An 18,143-nucleotide genomic window follows, 5' to 3' on the forward strand; every position below is an offset into this window, starting at 1 on the left:
AGATGGTCTATCTAGTTTCGGTGGCTCAGTGGTTAGCACTGCTGCCTCACAGCACCAGGGACCCAAGTTCAATTCCCACCTCGGGTGACTGTCTGTGTGGAGTTTGCACATTCTCCCCGTGTCTGTGTGGATTTCCTCTGGGTGCTCCGATTTCCTCCCACAATCCAAAGATGTGCAGGCCAGGTGAATTAGCCATGCTAAATTTCCTATAGTGTAAGTCAAGGGTAAATATAGGGTAGGGGAACGGGGCTGGGTGGGTACTCTTCGGAGGGTCGGTGTGAGCTTGTCGGGCCAAAGGCTCTGTTTCCATACTGTAGGGAATCTAATCTACACTTCCTCCTGCATTCCCTCCCGCACTCCCTCCTCCATCCCTTCCGGCACTCCCTCCCGCATTCCCTCCCACAGTCCCTCCTACTCTCCCTCCCGCATTCCCTCCCGCACTCCCTCCCGCACTCCCTTCCGCACTCCCTCCTACATTCCCTCCCGCACTCCCTCCCGCATTCTCCGAAGCATTCCCTCCTTCACTCCCTCCCACACTCCCTCCTGCATTCCCTCCCGCACTCCCTTCCGCATTCCCTCCTACACTCCCTCCCAAACTCCCTCCTTCACTCCCTCCTGCACTCCCTCCTACTCTCCCTCCTGCACTCCCTCCCACACTCCCTCCCGCATTCCCTCCTGCACACCTCCTACATCCCCTTCAGCATGCTCTCCCGCACTGCCTTCTGCACACCTTCCCACACTTCCTGCCATATTCCCTACCACACTCCCTCCCATATTCCCTACCACATTCCCTCCTTATTTTCCCCTGTGCCCCTATTCATATAGACTAGAAAACTATGTTTTATTAACTGTGCTCACAAACTGTCCTGATATTTTTAACAGCTTCTATACTTTTCCACTTCTGTCCTCTGCACACCCTTTCGAATAGATGCCATTATTTTACACTGTCACTGATGATCTTTATGCCAGTGAGTCTGATGTCAAATGTCTTTGAACTGAACTTTACCTGGCACCTATTAGCTCACCCCATTAATAGACAGCAGTCTGGCTTAACCTTGTGAATGAAGACTTGTGGATTCTGATCAAACTTATTCAAACAGCTCCTTCATCTATCTTTCTCATGTCAATGTGAATCTACTGCTTGAAAGATCGTGGTGAGGTCATTAGCATTTTTGGTATTTAACATGAAAAACTGTCATAGGCTGAGGTTCAGGGTTTGGTTAATATCTGCTGCGTTGCACATACTGGACCTGTTACCAGCAAGGAACGTCGTTGGCTGACTCTTTCTACGCTGTCTTTGCAGATGGATACACGACAGATGATATTGTGTTTCACTGGGAAGGTGATGATGCAGCCGTGACTGGGGTAGACAACCTTGAACTCCCTCAGTTCACAATTGTCAAACTGAGCTTGCTATCAAAGGAGGTCGTTTTTGCGACAGGTAATATGTTGGAAGATTTAAGTTATTATTTATACCGTCTGAGCTCCTGTGTCTCTAAATATTGCTGGTGTCAGTGTAGACAGCTCTTGACTTACAGTTTTAAAATAAGGGAGCTTTATTTTGTATCTAACCCTGTAGTGTCCCTGTCCTGGGAGTGTTGCATGGGGCAATGTAAAGAGAGCTGTACTCTGTATCTAACCCTGTGCTGTACCTATCCTGGTTGTTTTTGATGGGGACAGGGTAGAGGGCGCTTACTCTGTATCTAACCTTTACCAGCCCCCTGATTATTTCATGTTCTGTTGCTGCCAGGCTCATATCCTCGCTTGTCACTCAGTTTTCGAATCAAGAGGAACATTGGCTATTTTATTCTGCAGACCTATATGCCATCAATCCTTATCACCATCCTATCCTGGGTCTCTTTCTGGATCAATTATGATGCTTCAGCTGCACGAGTGGCCCTTGGTGAGTTACAACCAATCAAACCTGCATCATCCCCACATCCCATATGACCAGGATCATCGGAGGCAGGGGTGGGGGTTAAAGGGAGTGAATGGACTTTTCTTCAGGGAAATCCCATAATACCCTTGTTGCTTGGTCTCTGTCCACCCCACAATCCCAGAATACTGAAAGCACAAAAGGAGACCATTGGTTTCTGCACCACCATACCTGGTTGAGGGCTTGAATAAAGCTTGCTAAAGGGTATCCTAGTAACGTCAATCTCCAACCTCCAAACTGTCGATCACTATTTGGACAGTGGTCCTTTGTCTCTAAAGCACCCTGACATATCTGAAGTTTTTTTGATTAGATTAAATTCCCTACAGTATGGAAACAGGCCCTTCAGCCCAACAAGTCCACACCCACCTTCTGAAGAGCAACCCATCCAGAACAATTCCCCTGCATTTACCCCTGACTAACGCACCTAACAACTATGGGCAATTTAGCATGGCCAATTCTCCTGACCTGCACACCTGTGGACTGTGGGAGGAAACTGGAGCACCCGGAGGAAACCCTCACAGACACGGGGAGAATGTGCAAACTCCACACAGACGGTCACCCATGATGGGACTCAAACCCAGGTCCCTGGCGCTATGAGGCAGCATGCTAACCACTGAGCAGTCTCAAAGGTTGCTATTGAAATGTTCCTTTCCTGTCCTTGGCCAAGGAACAATGATCAGTTGTAGTGCACCAAATGGTTGCTGTGCTGGCACTGAGATTGAACTCAGAGAAAGCTGATCTGTACAAGTCTGTACCAGATGGGCAATGGATTAATATGCAGTTGGAAGGAGCTGGGTAAACACAAACTTTGTCTGAAATCTTTAACCACGCTTCACCTTGCCTCTGATCCAGGTGTTACCACTGTGCTGACCATGACCACCATCAACACCCACCTACGGGAAACCCTCCCGAAGATCCCCTACGTGAAAGCCATCGACATCTACCTGATGGGCTGCTTTGTCTTTGTGTTCCTCGCCTTGCTGGAGTACGCCTTTGTCAATTACATCTTCTTTGGCAAAGTCCCAGCCCAACCAAAGAAGCCAATGGGAAAAACCAGCAAAAGCAACACGGAGAGGGGACGGCTTGGCAACACCAGAGTGAGTAGGGATACGGGGCAAGGGGGAGGCAATGCTGCTATTCACCTCTGGCTGACCAAACCTCTGTCACATCCATATCTTCCAAAGAGAGGGCAGTCTTCACATGAGGCATTTTATGGATTGTAATCACATACACAGTTAATCCAAAGTCTGTATTATTCTAGATTGTAATGATATACACAGATAATTCCACAGCCTATATCTTTTGAGATTGTAATGAAATACAGAGCAAATCAAATGGTCGTACCGTTTTGGGTATTACCTGATGGAGATATTGACCCACGTAAGGCAGAGTTAATCGCAGACCAGTCCTGAGACCATTTAGTGCTTTGGTTTTACGGAATTCAAACCGACCACTTGTCATGTCCTTCCCTGTTCAACAGCATGCAAGAGACAGATGGCAACAAAAAGCCTTGTGAGACAGGAGGAGCATTCAGTCCCATCTGGTCTGGATCTGGGGGCCTCCTCCATTGCCCGTGGCCAAACACTTTAACTCCCCCTCCCACTCCCCCAAGGACATGCAGGTCCTGGGTATCCTCCTTTGCCACTACCTCACCACCCGACACCTGGAGGAAGAACGCCTCATCTTCCACCTCGGGATCAATGTGGATTTCACCAGTTTCTTCATTTCCCCTCCCCCACCTTATCCCAGATCCAACCCTCAAACTAGGCACCGCTCTCTTGATCTATCCTACCTGTCCATCTTCCTTCCCACCTATCCTCTCCATCCTCCTCTCCAACCTATCACCTTTTCCCCCACCCTCATCTATCTATTGCTTTCCCAGCTACCTCTCCCCCACCCCAGCCCCATCCTCCTCCCATTTATCTCAGCCGCCTTGGCTAACAAGCCTCCTTCCTGATGAATAGCTTATGCTGCCTGACTGGCTGTGCTCTTCCAGCATGACACTCTTGATACAGATAGGTAAATGTTTAAATAGGGACGTAAAAACAATGACTGCAGATGCTGGAAACCAGATTCTGGATTAGTGGTGCTGGAAGAGCACAGCAGTTCAGGCAGCATCCAAGTAGCTTCGAAATCGACGTTTCGGGCAAAAGCCCTTCATCAGGATTCCTGATGAAGGGCTTTTGCCCGAAACGTCGATTTCGAAGCTACTTGGATGCTGCCTGAACTGCTGTGCTCTTCCAGCACCACTAATCCAGAAATGTTTAAATATATTTCCTGAAATCAGACAGACCATGGGTGCAGACTGTACTTCATGGCAGGCTGCCTGATTTATTTGTGAACTAGCTGAGACATTGAATTGTGGATTAACATATTTAGATTACATTACTTACAGTATGGAAACAATCCCTTCGGCCCAACAATTCCACACCACCGAAGCGCAACCCACCCAGACCCATTCCCCTACATTTACCCCGTTACCTCACAGTATGGGCAATTTAGTGTGGCCAACTCACCTAACCTGCACATTTTTGGACTGTGGGAGGAAACCGGCGCACCCAGAGGAAACCCATGCAGACACAGGGAGAATGTGCAAACTCCACACAGTCAGTCACCTGTGGCGGGAATTGAACCCGGGTCTCTGGCGCTGTGAGGCAGCAGTGCTAACCACTGTGACACCGTGCTTCCAGACTGCATCTGAATGTGGCAGATCAAGAAAGGTGCCAGATTACATACTGGGTGCATTACATTTGCTGTGTACAGCATCAGATTGCAGCTTCTGGACTGCATCTGAGAGTGCACCAAATTACACTTAGACTAAGTACACCAATTACAGTCCAGGTCAGATTCATATTTGTCTTTTCAGGGAATGTGGGCATCACTATTTGAGCCAGCATTTATTGCCCATTCCTAGTTGCCCTTGAGAAGGTGGGGGTGAGCTATCTTTTTGAACTGCTACGGTCCATGTGCTGTTGGTAAACATTAGGGAGGGAGTTCCAGGATTTTGACCCAGCAACAGTGAAGAAACAGTGATGTATTGCCAAGTCAGGATTGGAGGAGAACTTTTGGATGGTGGTATTTTCATGTATCTGCTGCCTTTGTCCTTCTAGTGACTATGGGTTTGGTAGTTGTTGTCTAGGGAACTCTGGTAAAGATCTGCAGTGAAGCCTGTAGGTACACTGCTGCTACTGAGCTTTAGTGGTGGAGGAAGTGAATGTTTGTGAATGTTGTGCCAGTCAAGCAGGCTGCTTTGTCCTGGATTATGTCAAGCTTTTTGTATGTTATTTGAGCTGCACCCACCCAGACAAGTGGAGAGTACAATATCACACTCATGACTTGTGGTCAGGCTTTGAAACCAAGGCTGTAATGAGGTCAGGAGCTGAGTGGCCCTGTTGTGGTTCTGTTCGCCGAGCTGGGAATTTGTGTTGCAGACGTTTCGTCCCCTGTCTAGGTGACATCCTCAGTGCTTGGGAGCCTCCTGTTAAGCGCTTCTGTGATCTTTCCTCCAGCATTTGTAGTGATTTGTATCTGCCGCTTCCGGTTGAGTGGCCCTGGAAGAACCCAAGTTAAGTGTGACTGAGCAGGTTGTTGCTGGATAGCACTGTTGATGACACCTTCTATCAGTTTTCTACTGATCAAAAGAAGATTGATGGGGCAGTAATTGGCCAGGTGGATTTGCCCTACATTTTAAGCTTTGACAAACACTAGCATTGGACAGAATTAACAGTCAGCTAGGCAAATATGGGTTAAAAACTAAAGACAACCAGCTTGGACTTCTTAAGGACAAATTATGTTTAATTAATTTAGAGGATTTTATTTAAGTGGCAACAGAGAGGACTAATGAAGGTTATGCTGTTGATGTGGCATACCAAGGACCTTAAAGGCTTTTTAGGCTGGTCAGTTTAACTTCAGATGCGGTGTAAGGTTTTAGAAACAACCATCCTGAAAAAGTATCCAAATATTGTCATGTTGTCATTTTATTAAAAGCAAAATATTGCAGATGCTGGAAATCTGAAATTGAAAAAAGTCAAAGTGCTGGAGAAACTCAGGAAATATGGCAGCGTCTCTGGAGAGAGAAACAGAGTTAACGTTTTGAGTCTGGTAAGACTTCTTCAGAACTAAAAGGGGTTGGAATTTTTGTTTTGGTACTTTTGACAGAGGCAGAGCGGGAGTGAGTGGAACAGATGGTGAGGGGGCCCAGTGCAAAAGACAAACAAAAGTACTGATGGTGGTGAAGGAGAGATAGAAATGTAAAATAGGTTTAAACAGTAAGTACGAAAAGGAAGAACAGGGTCCACTCTGCTGTGAGCAAAGCCTTCAACACACAAACAAAATGCAACTGAGAGAGTAGGCGGATGGTGGGATCAAAATGAAGGACAAAGTTCATACTCCGCCGTTCTAGAACTCAGTATCGATTCTAGAGAGCTATAAAGTTCCTAGGCAGAAAATTAAGTGCTGTTCCTTGAGTTTGTGTTATGCTTTGTTGGAACAATGCAGCAGGCCCAGGACTGAAATGTTGGATGAGACCAAGTAAGTTGGCTTATTGAAATACTAAGTATCTGGGAGGTTGGGGTAATCGCTGCTCGTTGGATGCTGCCTGAACTGCTGTGCTCTTCCAGCACCACTAATCCAGTAATTCCTACCAATGCAGAGGAGGCATTCCACAAAGCGGTTACTGAATCTGGTCATGTAAGAGACCACACTGTGAAAAGCAAATACAGTAGACTTGATTGAAATAAATAAAAGTGAAATGCTGCTTTACTTGGAAGGTGTGTTCGAGGCCTTCATGAATTAGCAAATTTTACACCTTCTCAATTGCATGGGAAGATGCTATGGGGGAGATAGGGAGGAGTGATGGAGGAGATGACCAGAGAATCATGGAGGGAATGGTCCCTGGAGAATGCTGAGGGGAAGGGAAGATGTGTTTGAGGGAGGTACAGTGGCTCAATGGTTAGCACTGCTGCCTCACAGTGCAAGGGACCCAGGTTCGAATCCACCCTCGGGCGACCGTGTGAAGTTTTCACATTCTCCCCATGTTGGTGTGGGTTCCATCAGGGTGTTCAGGTTTCCTCCCACAATCCAAAGATGTGTGGGTTCGGTGAATTGACCATGCTAAATCTACCCATAGTGTTCAGGGATGTGTTGGTTAGGTGCATGAGTCAGCTGCAATGTAGAGTAATAGGGTAGGACGTGAGTCTGTTGCCACACTGTAGTGATTCTATGGTCATGCTAAAGGTGGCAGTGAATGCAGAGACAGGTGAGGGCAGGGGAAGCCCAATTATTGTTCTGGGAGATAGGGGAAGGGGCAAGAACTGAAGTGCAGGAGATAGGTCGGACATGGTTGAGGGTTCCATCCACCATAAGGTGGGAAATCATCAAGTGAGGAAAAAGGAGAACATGCCAGGTGCAATCTGATGGAAGATGGCAGGGGTGAAGTTAGTCAGAGAAGACGCAAGCTGCTGGAGTGACCATCTCTCTCTAATTAACTAGCTAAGCTTTGAAAGTTACTGAGAAAAAAAGTAGGTCTACAATCTTATAATGGATAGAACCTCAACTAAAAGGCCATGCAGTCTCAAACAGCAGTGTTGCCCAGGGGAAAAGGGACACTCAAACAGCAGCATTGCCCTGGAGAAAAGGGATATACTTTTCAAAACCTCAAAGCAACTTTCAATTGCTGATGTTATCAGTGAATCTTTAGGGACTTTTCTATATTTTTTTCATCAGCAAGTTGCATTTTTCTTGCTGGCATGGGCTTTTTAAAAAATTCATTCATGGTATGAGGCCGTCACTGACTAAGCCAGCATTATTACCCCATCCCTAATTGCCTAAAGGGCACTTAAGAGTCGGCCACATTGCTGTTGTTGGGAGTTATATGTAGACCAGACATAATAAGGATGGCAATTTTCCTCCTGAAAGGACATTAGTGAACTAGATGTGCTTTTCTGATATTCAGGAATGAACTCATGGTCATTATTAGACTCTTAATTCCAGGTTTGTTTATTGAACTCAAATTCAAAATCGGGATTTGAACCCAAATCCCCAAATATTATCTGGGTCTCTAGCATTAAGATCACTAGGCTAACGCCTCTCCTGATTAGCAATAAAACCAACCGTCATCATGTGTAATTCAAGGAATCTTATCTGGCCTCATTCTTACACACAGCACAGTACCAAATACATTAGTGATTTGGTGCAATACAGCATCCTTATAAAATTCCAAAATCTATTCTGTTGAAGTAAGTAGATGCTAGGAGAGATCTGAGTTCATTTAGGAGATCTAACAGCAGATTTGTGAAATACACGCCATGTTGATGAAGACATTTGTAAAAGACAGACCATGTTGCTGAAGACATTTGTAAAAGATAGACCATATATTTGTTGATGAACTAAGAGCTAGAGAAGGTTGATCAAGGGAATGAAGTGGAAGCTATTTATATGAATTTCAAAGCCTTCAGCAAAGTATCACAAATTTGAGTCGTATGGAGTAGGAATCAGTGTCAGTAGCTTGGATGAAATTATTGGCTGAAGGGAAGGAGACAATAGGTCACAGTAGCTGGTTGGTTGTCAGACCACAGTAGGTTGTGGTGTTCACCAAGGGACAGTGCTGGACTATTTTTTTTTGCTACAATTAAATGAGTAGGACATTGGAACATAGAAAAAAAAATTCAAGAGTTGTTGGTGATACCAAATGTGGAGATGTGGCAAACAGTGAGGCAAACTTCAACAGAACATAGAAAGATGAGCAGAATGGGCAAACAAGAGGCAGATGGAATTTAATACAGGGAAATACAGGAGATATATTTAAAAGAAGGCATAGGAAATGTCAATATTTGATTGATGTCAACAGTGGTTGGGATCAGACCTGACACATAAGAAGATGGTCATGATTGTTGGAGGTCAGTCATCTCAGCTCCAGAATATCTCTGCAAGAGTTCCTCAGGGCAGTGTCTGAGGCCCAACCATCTTCAGCAACTTCATCAATGACCTTCCCTCCATCATAAGGTCAGAAGTGGAAGTATTCACCAATGATTGCACAATCTTCAGCACCATTCATGACTCCTCAGATACTGAAGCCGTCTACCTTCAAATGCAACAAAATCTGGCCAATGTCCAGGCTTGGGCTGACAACCGTTAAATAACATTTCTGCCACATGAATGTCAGGCTATGCCCATCACCAATAAGAGACAATGTAGCCACCCCCCCTTGACATTCAATGGTGTTACCATCACTGAATCCCCCTCAATCAACACTATCAACTGGGGTTATCATTGACCTGAAGCTCAACTGGACTCACCCAATGAACACAATAGCTGCAAGAGCAAGTCAGAGGCTAGGAATACTGTGGTTAGTAACTCACCTCTTTACTTCCCAAAGTCTGTACACCGTCTATAAGAGGAGAAAGTGAGGACTGCAGATGCTGGAGATCAGAGCTGAAAATGTGTTGCTGGAAAAGCGCAGCAGGTCAGGCAGCATCCAAGGTGCAGGAGAATCAACATTTCGGGCATAAGCCCTTCTTAAGCGATTCTCCGAGCAGCGATTCTCCTGACCTGCTGTGCTTTTCCAGCAACACATTTTCAGCACCATCTACAAGACACATGTCAGGAGTGTGATTGAATAAACCCCACTTGCCTGGATGAGTGCAGTCCCAACAACACTCAAAGATTTGACACTATCTAGGACAAAACAGCTGGCTTGCTTGGCATTACATCCACAAGCATCCACTCCCTCCACAACTGATGCTCAGTAGTAGTAGTGTGTACGATCTACAAGATGCACTGCAGAAATTCACCAAAGAACCTCAGACAGCATCTTACAAACACACAACCACTTCCATCCAGAAGCATAAGGGCAGCATAAATATGAGAAAACCACCACCTTCAAGTTCCCCTCCACACCACTCACCATCCTGACTTGGAAATATATCAGTATTCCATCACTGTTGTAAAAACAATAACTGCAGATGCTGGAAACCAAATACTGGATTAGTGGTGCTGGAAGAGTACAGCAGTTCAGGCAGCATCCAACGAGCAGCGAAATCGACATTTCGGGCAAAAGCCCTTCCTGATGAAGGGTTTTTGCCCGAAACGTTGATTTCGCTGCTCGGTGGATGCTGCCTGAACTGCTGTGCTCTTCCAGCACCACTAATCCATCACTGTTGTTGGGTCAAAATCCTGGAATTCCTTCCATAAGGGCATTATGGATCAACCTACTGGTGGACTGCAGCAGTTCACGAAGACAGCTCACCACCACCTTCTCAAGGGCAACTAGGGGCAGGCAACTAGGGGCAGGTAATAGGGGTGGCCAGCAGTAATTTTTATTTTGAAAACAGAATGAATATCCTAATTTGAAAGAGTTTGACCTGCTGGATCATGGGCATCAATCATTGAAGTTGATAGGACACATTGAAAAAGTGATTAGTTAATCCTATGGTATCTGTGCTTCAACGTTTTTGGTGCGTGTGACCAATAGAGTGGACAAGGGTGAATAGGTAGATGTTGTGTATCTGGACTTTCAAAAGAATTTTGACAAGATTCTGTGCAAGAGATTAGTAAGAAAAATTAAAGCTCCTAATATCTGAGGTAATGTATTGATACGAATAGAGAACTCATTGACAGACAGTTGGAATAAATGGCTCCTTTTCAGAGTGGCAGGCAGTGGCAAGTGGGGTACTGCAGGGTTCAGTGCTGGGACTCCCACCTTTTCACAATATACAGAAATGACTTGGGTAAAGGAATTTAACATAATATCTCCAAATTTGCAGATGACATTCAGCTGGGTGGCAGTGTATGCTGTGCGGAGGATGCTCAGAGGCTGCAGGGTGACTTGGACAAGCTAGCTGAGTGGGCAAACACTTGGAAAATGCAAAATAATGTGGATAAATGTGAGTTTGTCCACTTTTGTTGTAAAATCAGGAAGGCAGCTTATTATCTGAATGATGGCAGTTTAGGAAGAGGTGAGGTGCAATGAGACCTAGGTATCATGGTGGAACAGTCTCTGTAGGTTAACATGCAGATGCAGCAGGCAGTGAGGAAAGCTAGTAGCATACTGGCTGGCCTTCAGAGCAAGAGGATTTGAGTCTAGGAGAATCTAGATTAGAGTGGTGCTGGAAAAGCACAGCAGGTCAGGCAGCATCCGAGGAGCAGGAAAATCGATGTTTCAGGCAAAAGCCCTTCATCAGGAAGAGCCAATTGCAACATTTAAAAGGCATCTGGATGGGTATATGAATAGGAAGGGTTTAGAGGGATATGGGCCAAGTGCTGGCAAATGGGACTAGGTTAAGTTGGGATATCTGATCGGCATGGACGAGTTGCACCGAAAGGTCTGTTTCCGTGCAGTACATCTCTATGACTCTATGATTCTAGTCTTGCTGCAGTTATACAGGGCCTTGGTGACACCTTGAGTATTGAGTGCAGTGAAGAAAGATTGGATCGACTGGGCTTGTACTCACTGGAATTTACAAAAACATGTGGTGATTGCATAGAAACATATAAAATCCTGATGTGACAAGACAGGCTAGATGCGGGAAGAATGTTCTCGATGTTGAAGAAGTCCAGAACTAGGGTCACAGTCTAAGAATAAGCTATAAGCCATTCAGGACTGAGATAAAGAAGAATTTCTTCCCTCAGAGAGTTGTCAACCTGTGGAATTCTCACCCACAGGAAACTGTTGGGGCCAGTTCATCAGATATTTTCAAGAAGGAGCCGGATGTAGCCCTTGCAGTTAATAGGGATCAAAGGGTATGGGGAGAGAGCAGGATTGGGATACTGAGATCGCATGATCAGCCATGATTGTATTGAATAGTTGGGCAACCAAATGATCAACAACAACTATTTTCTGTGTTTCTATGTATTGATGTTTCCTTAATAGAGATTTTTGATACTAAAGCAAAGAAGTTTTGCTGAACCTTTATAAAGATCAGGTCAGCCACAACTAGAACATTGGGTCCAGTTCCGGTCCCAAAACATCAGGAAGGATGTGAGGGACCTTTGATGCAGAGGAGATTTACCAGATTGCTCCAGGGATGAAGGAGTTTCGTGACAAGGCTTGGTTGTTCTCCATGGAGTGAAAGGGATTTAGGGGAGATTTGATTGAAGTTGACAAGATGAGGAAAGGTTTGGAGATGTTAGATAAGGAAAGATTGTTCCCATTGTCTGATGGTACAAGGATAAGCGGTAATAGGTTTTGAGTCAGAGATGTGGGGGAGGTGTAGAATGTGAGGAGGAATATTATATACAAAAAATGCGAGTGATAATAACCTGTTACTCACTGCCTTTGAGGAAGTGAAGACAGTCAATTATTTAAATTCAGTTACTGAATGGGGAATACACTAACAAATGTATGGGGATAGAGTAGAAGAAAGAGACTCAGAGTTTAGTATACAGAGAGCCAGCATGGACTCAATGAACTAAATGGCCTCAGTGTGTGGTGTAATGAATCTCTGACTCTATGCTGTCTTGACTCTCATGATTCTAATGGGCTTTCTCAGTGATGATCATCATTCCTGGAAGTAACTTTTGAATCCAGCTTTAATTGTAGTAGGATTGTGCCTTCAGGTGATGAATAGGAGTTGTGAAAATGACACTGTACCAGTCAGCAGTGAACCTAACCTTAATTGCAACTCCACCTGCAGAACTGAGAATGTTTGCTTTTGAGTCGAGTGGTGTGAAGGGATGTGTGATATGAATAACCCTGAAGCCGTGTTCTTTCTGCATATAGGTTGATGCACATGGAAATATCCTCCTGAGCACGTTGGAACTGAATGATGAAGTCCTCCCATCAGAGGTTGCTAGCAGTGTGAGCGATTCACGCAATTCCGTCATGTCCTTTGACAGCTCTGGGATCCAGTTCCGTCGAGTTGGATCCAGAGATGGTCTAGGGCTGAGCACCAGGGAGCGAAACATAGACCGTGACCCCACCAAGAGCCGCCTCCGTCGCCGGTCCTCCAAACTCAAGCTGAAGATCCCAAAGTTGACGGATGTTAGTGCCATCGACAAATGGTCCCGGGTGGTGTTTCCCATAACGTTTGGCTTGTTCAATGTGATTTACTGGCTGCACTATGTGCACTGAGAGGGCAAAGAGAGAGAAAGAGAGATGGACAGGTCACATGGTCATCTTAAATCAACTGCCAATCTTCATGTGACCAGGACTTTGTACACATGTAAAAACAAGGACAATTTGGAAAGGTCTTAACATCCATCGAGAATGTTATGTCACCTTTCGATTGCCAGCTGTTTTGTTTCCCCTGAAATCCAAACATGGCTTCCCAAATTTCTGCTGTTAATGGTGCATGACGATCATTTTAAACCCGTACAAATTACAAACTCTATTGTAGATGGCTTTCATGGACTGCTGCATCCCCTGACAAACCATCATTTTGAATGACTGAACCCTCTTCATTCATAAAGCATGGTTGAGAGAAAATATTGGGGTGGAGTGTGCAAGAAGGAGGAGGTGTCATTGATGGAAGAGAGAAGGTTAGAAGGAGAGAAGGTTAGAAAGCAATTTGCAGTTAGCTGTTCTGAACCATGAGCCCAGACAGGAAAGCTCCATGAAGATTGGCTCCTATGGCTTGTTCTCTGCTGCATGGAGGATGAGCAGGAAGCTCTGCAGGGAGGCTTCTAGCTGTTAACCCATTTACAAGGAGCGCTCAGTGAATTTGAGCTGTGGAATAGCCTCATGGTTATGATCTATCCTCCACTGGTCAAACATGCGTGTTTGTTGCTCGTACAGGAGACCTTTGAGGTCCAGTCTATCGCCACGTCCTAACCTACTTCCATCTGATCCTTCACTCCCAGTCAGCAGTGGCTGGTTGTTGCTCCTTTTGCATTGTCCGACCAGACATGAACCAACCTGAATCAACTTACCCAATGACCAACTCAACTATGCACACATACTTGTCCATTGGACTTCTCTTTACCAATGAATGAGTCCTGGGCACTGACTGAGAGGTGGACATTTCATTTCAGTCTTCAAGCAAAATGTTGCCTGTATTTTTCCAACAGGAAATGTCCAAACACTTTGTGCTTAACATACATTGTAAAATCCACTGACAACTTGTAGTCACATAGGTTTGGCAGTATAACACCAGGCCAAGAAGATTCAAATTATTCAGAAAGGCTTCATAATTGTGACCTGTATCCCCTTGAATTTGGAGAATTTGGGGAACCATCTGATCAAGTTTCTAAAATAATAATTGTGGGGGGAGGGGGGGTTGGAGGTGGGGAAGGGAGAAGAGGGAGAGATGGCAGGGGGGAAAGACGGGAATTGGTGATGGGGGATGGATAATACAGGGATAGGGGGAATCAAGGGCAGGAGATGTGAAGGAGAAGGAAGTGACAGGGGAGGGTGGGGTCAGGAATGATGGGAGGAGTGTAGGGGGATAGTGGGAGGCAACAGGATGAAGGAGACAAAAGAGGAAATGATGCAGAAGGTGGGGGAGCGGGAAGGGGGCAGATGCAGAGGGAGAATGATGGAAACTGGTGAGGGAATAAGGGGGATAATGGGGGGAAATATGTTTCACAAGTAGCTAACTGAAATTGGACCAATATTAGTAAAGATAGCATGTCTTCTCCTGACAACTAACATTACAAGAACTCACTAATCATCCATGCAGAATTGGTTATAACAGATGTAATTTTCCTACGGTATCAAACGTTTAACCCATACATTTAATGCAAAACTAGTCTCAACATGGTCCTTATGTAACAAACTCAAGGAGCTTAAAGGGCCTCCTCCTGTTTCTCTGAGGGGCTGAGTGGCCTACTCATGGTTTTAATGTTACTGTTTCTGGGATGCAAGGAAAAACTTTCATGCCCTCAGGATGTTCCAAAGTCTTGAACATTGTACGTTGGTGATCCATTGCCTGAACATACCCTTTCCTGACTGGCTTCCACATTCCAGTAAAACTCTGTTGGCCATGTCTTTTGACACCATTGCTCTGTCATCACTGTGCGCACTGACTGACCTTGACTCCAGCTCAAGTAAAGTTTTGATTTCAAATCACTCCATGGCCTTGCCTCTCCTGACTTCTGTCATCTCCTTCAGTACAGTCCTCTGAAGAAGAAGATGACCCAGCATTGCAGCTCTGCTCTTGAAACAGCCTGATGTTTAGAGCCCTACAATGTCTTCAGCTGCACCGAGCACTATAGACAGTGCTTATAAGGATAGTAGGCTTAACGTGTCTAAACCCCCAATTGCTCCCTGACACACTGATCCAAATACACTTCCTCAGCTTACTGCCAACATTCCTTTTGTCACTTTACTTTGTTCAGTCTCTCTGAAAATTAAATACCCCAGTTTATTTCACTATATTCCAGATATTTACCTGTGCTGGGAGCATCTGGTGAGGATAGAGTACAGGAAGTTTCATTCGGTATCTAATCCTATGCTGTCCCTGTCCTGGGATTGTTCGATGTTAATGGTGTAAAGGAAGCTTTACTCTGTACCTAACCTGGTGCTGTCCCTGTCCTGGGAGTGTTTGATGGGGGACAGTGTACAGGAAGCTTTACTCTATATGTAACCCTGTACTGTACTTTACTGTGTATATGATCTGATGTGTACCTGTCCTGGGAGTGTTTAATGTGGACAGTGAAGAGGAATCTTTACTCTGTATACAACCGTGTGCCATAACTGTCCTGGGAATTTTTGGGGGGGACAGTGGAGAGCAAGCTGTGCTCTATATCTAACTCCATGTTACACCTCTTCTGGGACAATGTAAAATATATTCTGTTGGCCAACATGTGCATTCCTCCACATGACACGAAGAGGAAAGCAATGCAAATCTCCCTGGATTTCTGCTACCACTGATCGACAATCAAAATTCCTGGACTGTTTTCCTTTCCTGAAACACTTTGGGGGGGGGGGGTGGGAAGCGGTGGTTGATACAATTCCAGCAGATGGTTTAACTTCAGAAACATCCAACTTTCAGCAACATTCATTCCCTGAGACAGACAATGATGGGAATTGGCAGCCATGTATATAGTTACTATTCCACAAGGTGCAGGCAATGCGCCTTCATGTGCCCTTGGAGTCTGTGACTCAGTCTGATAATTACACTATCCCTTTCAAAGGTCTAGAACCTTCACTTTCAACATGCACCATAGTATCAGCAATTCTCACAGCATCAGAGATCTCTCAGCCCATCTTGTGTTTGTTGACTTTAGTGCCAATTTCAACTTGTCCCATTGTCCTGCTCTCTCCTCAGAGCCCTCCAAACTCTCTCAAACATGTTTCCAATTTCCTTTTGAAATTTGACATTGTATCTCCTTCACCCATTTTCTCCCCAGTTTAACAAATTTAAACAGTTCTTTAATATAAATATGAATACTGGTGATGCTGATTGTGGTCCCAATTGCATCATATCTGAAGAAAGGTAAAGGAAGCCGTCAGACAGGGGACTGTGCAGTTTTTCTCTCTCTATGGAGAGAGGAAATGCCACTCTGAATGAGGAGCTGAGTCGCATTCAGAAGCCTCTGGATCTCAGTACTGCGAGGTGACACAGACCTTTTTCTGGTTAACTCAAAAATGCATGCCATGTGGGTAACCCTGACAGAGAGAGTTAGAAGTACACTGGGGACAAAAGCAGCATTTGTTGAACCCGGAGTAACTAGTCAGTTGGCTCTATATAGCTGACTAATTGAGACTTATGAAAGTCCTGGATTGACAGTGAATTCTGTGATTGTTGTTCTTGGGCTGGTATTTATGGTCCATTCAAAAAATGATGCTCTAACAAAAAAAGGTAGGCAGTGAGGCAATTCCCACAACATTGGGAGGATGAAGTATGGCTGATTTTTACCAGCAAGCCTCGAAGAGATAGTGCACTGTATTTCAGTGCAGTGAATGGATATGCTGCAGGCTGCGCTGTGAATTAACCCACTCCATGTAGGACTCAGGTTGCAGATGCAGGAAGGGAGAGAGAGAGAGAGAGAGAGTGTGTGTGTGTGTGTGTGTGTGTGTGTGTGTGTGTGTGTGTGTGTGTGTGTGTGTGTGTGTGTGTGTTGGGGTGCATTTAATGTTGACGTAAAGCATGGCTTTCCTTCCTGAGTTAATGGAGCCATTCACTGGTCATAATCAATGAGTTACTGCCTCTAATAAAGGTGAATACATTCAAATGTTTTGTTAAACATATTGGTGGTTTACCTGCTAATATTCTAATGTTCAGTTTGAAGCCCAGAATTAGCTGCAGGCAGAAGCACTGGGTACAGTGTCTGTCTCCTCCATCCCCAGTACTCTGTGGGCCCTCAGATGCAGTGACTACCTGCTCCCCAAACCCAAGATACAAGATCTCACCATCCTGAGACATTTTCCTCAAAACTTCAAGGATCCTGTGAAATGTTGTAAGGTGCTTTCAGCACCCTCCACTGCTAAGACCCAACCAAGACAATCAAGCCCTCTAAAGATTTGAATCTTAGTGATGTCTCTGGCATATAGAGGATGGGAATTTGAAAACACTGTTCGCAAGTGAATTTGAACTTTCCCTTAAAGTGATCCTTTTACAGCTCAGACATTTGTTCAGATTGTAAACAAAGCTAATTAACAGGGTTCAATGCAACACAGCCAGATGTGGGGAGGCAGAGGCATAGGGTAACGTTGGTGAACTAGTCATCCAGACCCTGGGTTAAATAATCTTGAGCTCAAATCCCACCATAATGGAAATGGAAGTTGAATTCAATGAAAATCTAAAATTTAAAACAAAACGTTAGCTCAGTTGTGTCAAACTGGTGAATTCTGTTTGGTTCAGTAATGTCCTGGTCTGGCTCACACGTGACTCCAGACCCATAGTGGTTACGCCTGATTCTTAGCTGCCACCCATGGATGAATTTTTAAAAACCAAGAAACAATCTGAGCTCCAACTGAATGCCATGTCAGCCTTACAAGGTACGTGGGTGTACCAATGCATATTCACCTGGGTATCAGCTTTCCTCCTAGCGCCTGCAAGAACAAGTTGTTACTGCTGCTGCTCTCAATGTACTTTCCAGGCAAACAGTCAACCAGCTCCATCGTGGCTCTGAATTACAAACCAACAGCACAATCATGTGAACCACAGTGCAGAGTTTGCAGAAGCACAGCGTGCTCCTTTTGTATCACTGGGACAGGGGATTTACACAACAGTTACGTACATATTATTATGAGCAAGAGGGTACCTCGGGAAATGGTCAGTCCACTCAAAGATAAAGGAGGGAATTTATGTGTGGAGGCAGAGAATGT

General features: G+C 45.1%; 1 protein-coding gene across 2 annotated transcripts in view; it reads left to right on the plus strand.

Annotated features, from left to right (window-relative positions):
- Positions 1-14,132, plus strand: part of gabrb4 (gamma-aminobutyric acid type A receptor subunit beta4) — a 240,545-nt gene extending 226,413 nt beyond the window's left edge. For both annotated transcript variants that reach the window (XM_072594889.1, XM_072594890.1), the window contains exons 6-9: positions 1,304-1,441; positions 1,751-1,903; positions 2,789-3,033; positions 12,654-14,132. In XM_072594889.1, the coding sequence (XP_072450990.1) occupies positions 1,304-1,441; positions 1,751-1,903; positions 2,789-3,033; positions 12,654-13,004 (887 nt within the window). In that variant the 3' untranslated portion in view covers positions 13,005-14,132. The remainder of the gene's footprint in view (positions 1-1,303; positions 1,442-1,750; positions 1,904-2,788; positions 3,034-12,653) is intronic.
- The last annotated feature ends 4,011 nt before the right edge of the window (positions 14,133-18,143 follow it).

Source organism: Chiloscyllium punctatum, chromosome 25 (genome assembly GCF_047496795.1).
Source record: "Chiloscyllium punctatum isolate Juve2018m chromosome 25, sChiPun1.3, whole genome shotgun sequence".
Classification (NCBI taxonomy): Eukaryota; Metazoa; Chordata; class Chondrichthyes; order Orectolobiformes; family Hemiscylliidae; genus Chiloscyllium; species Chiloscyllium punctatum.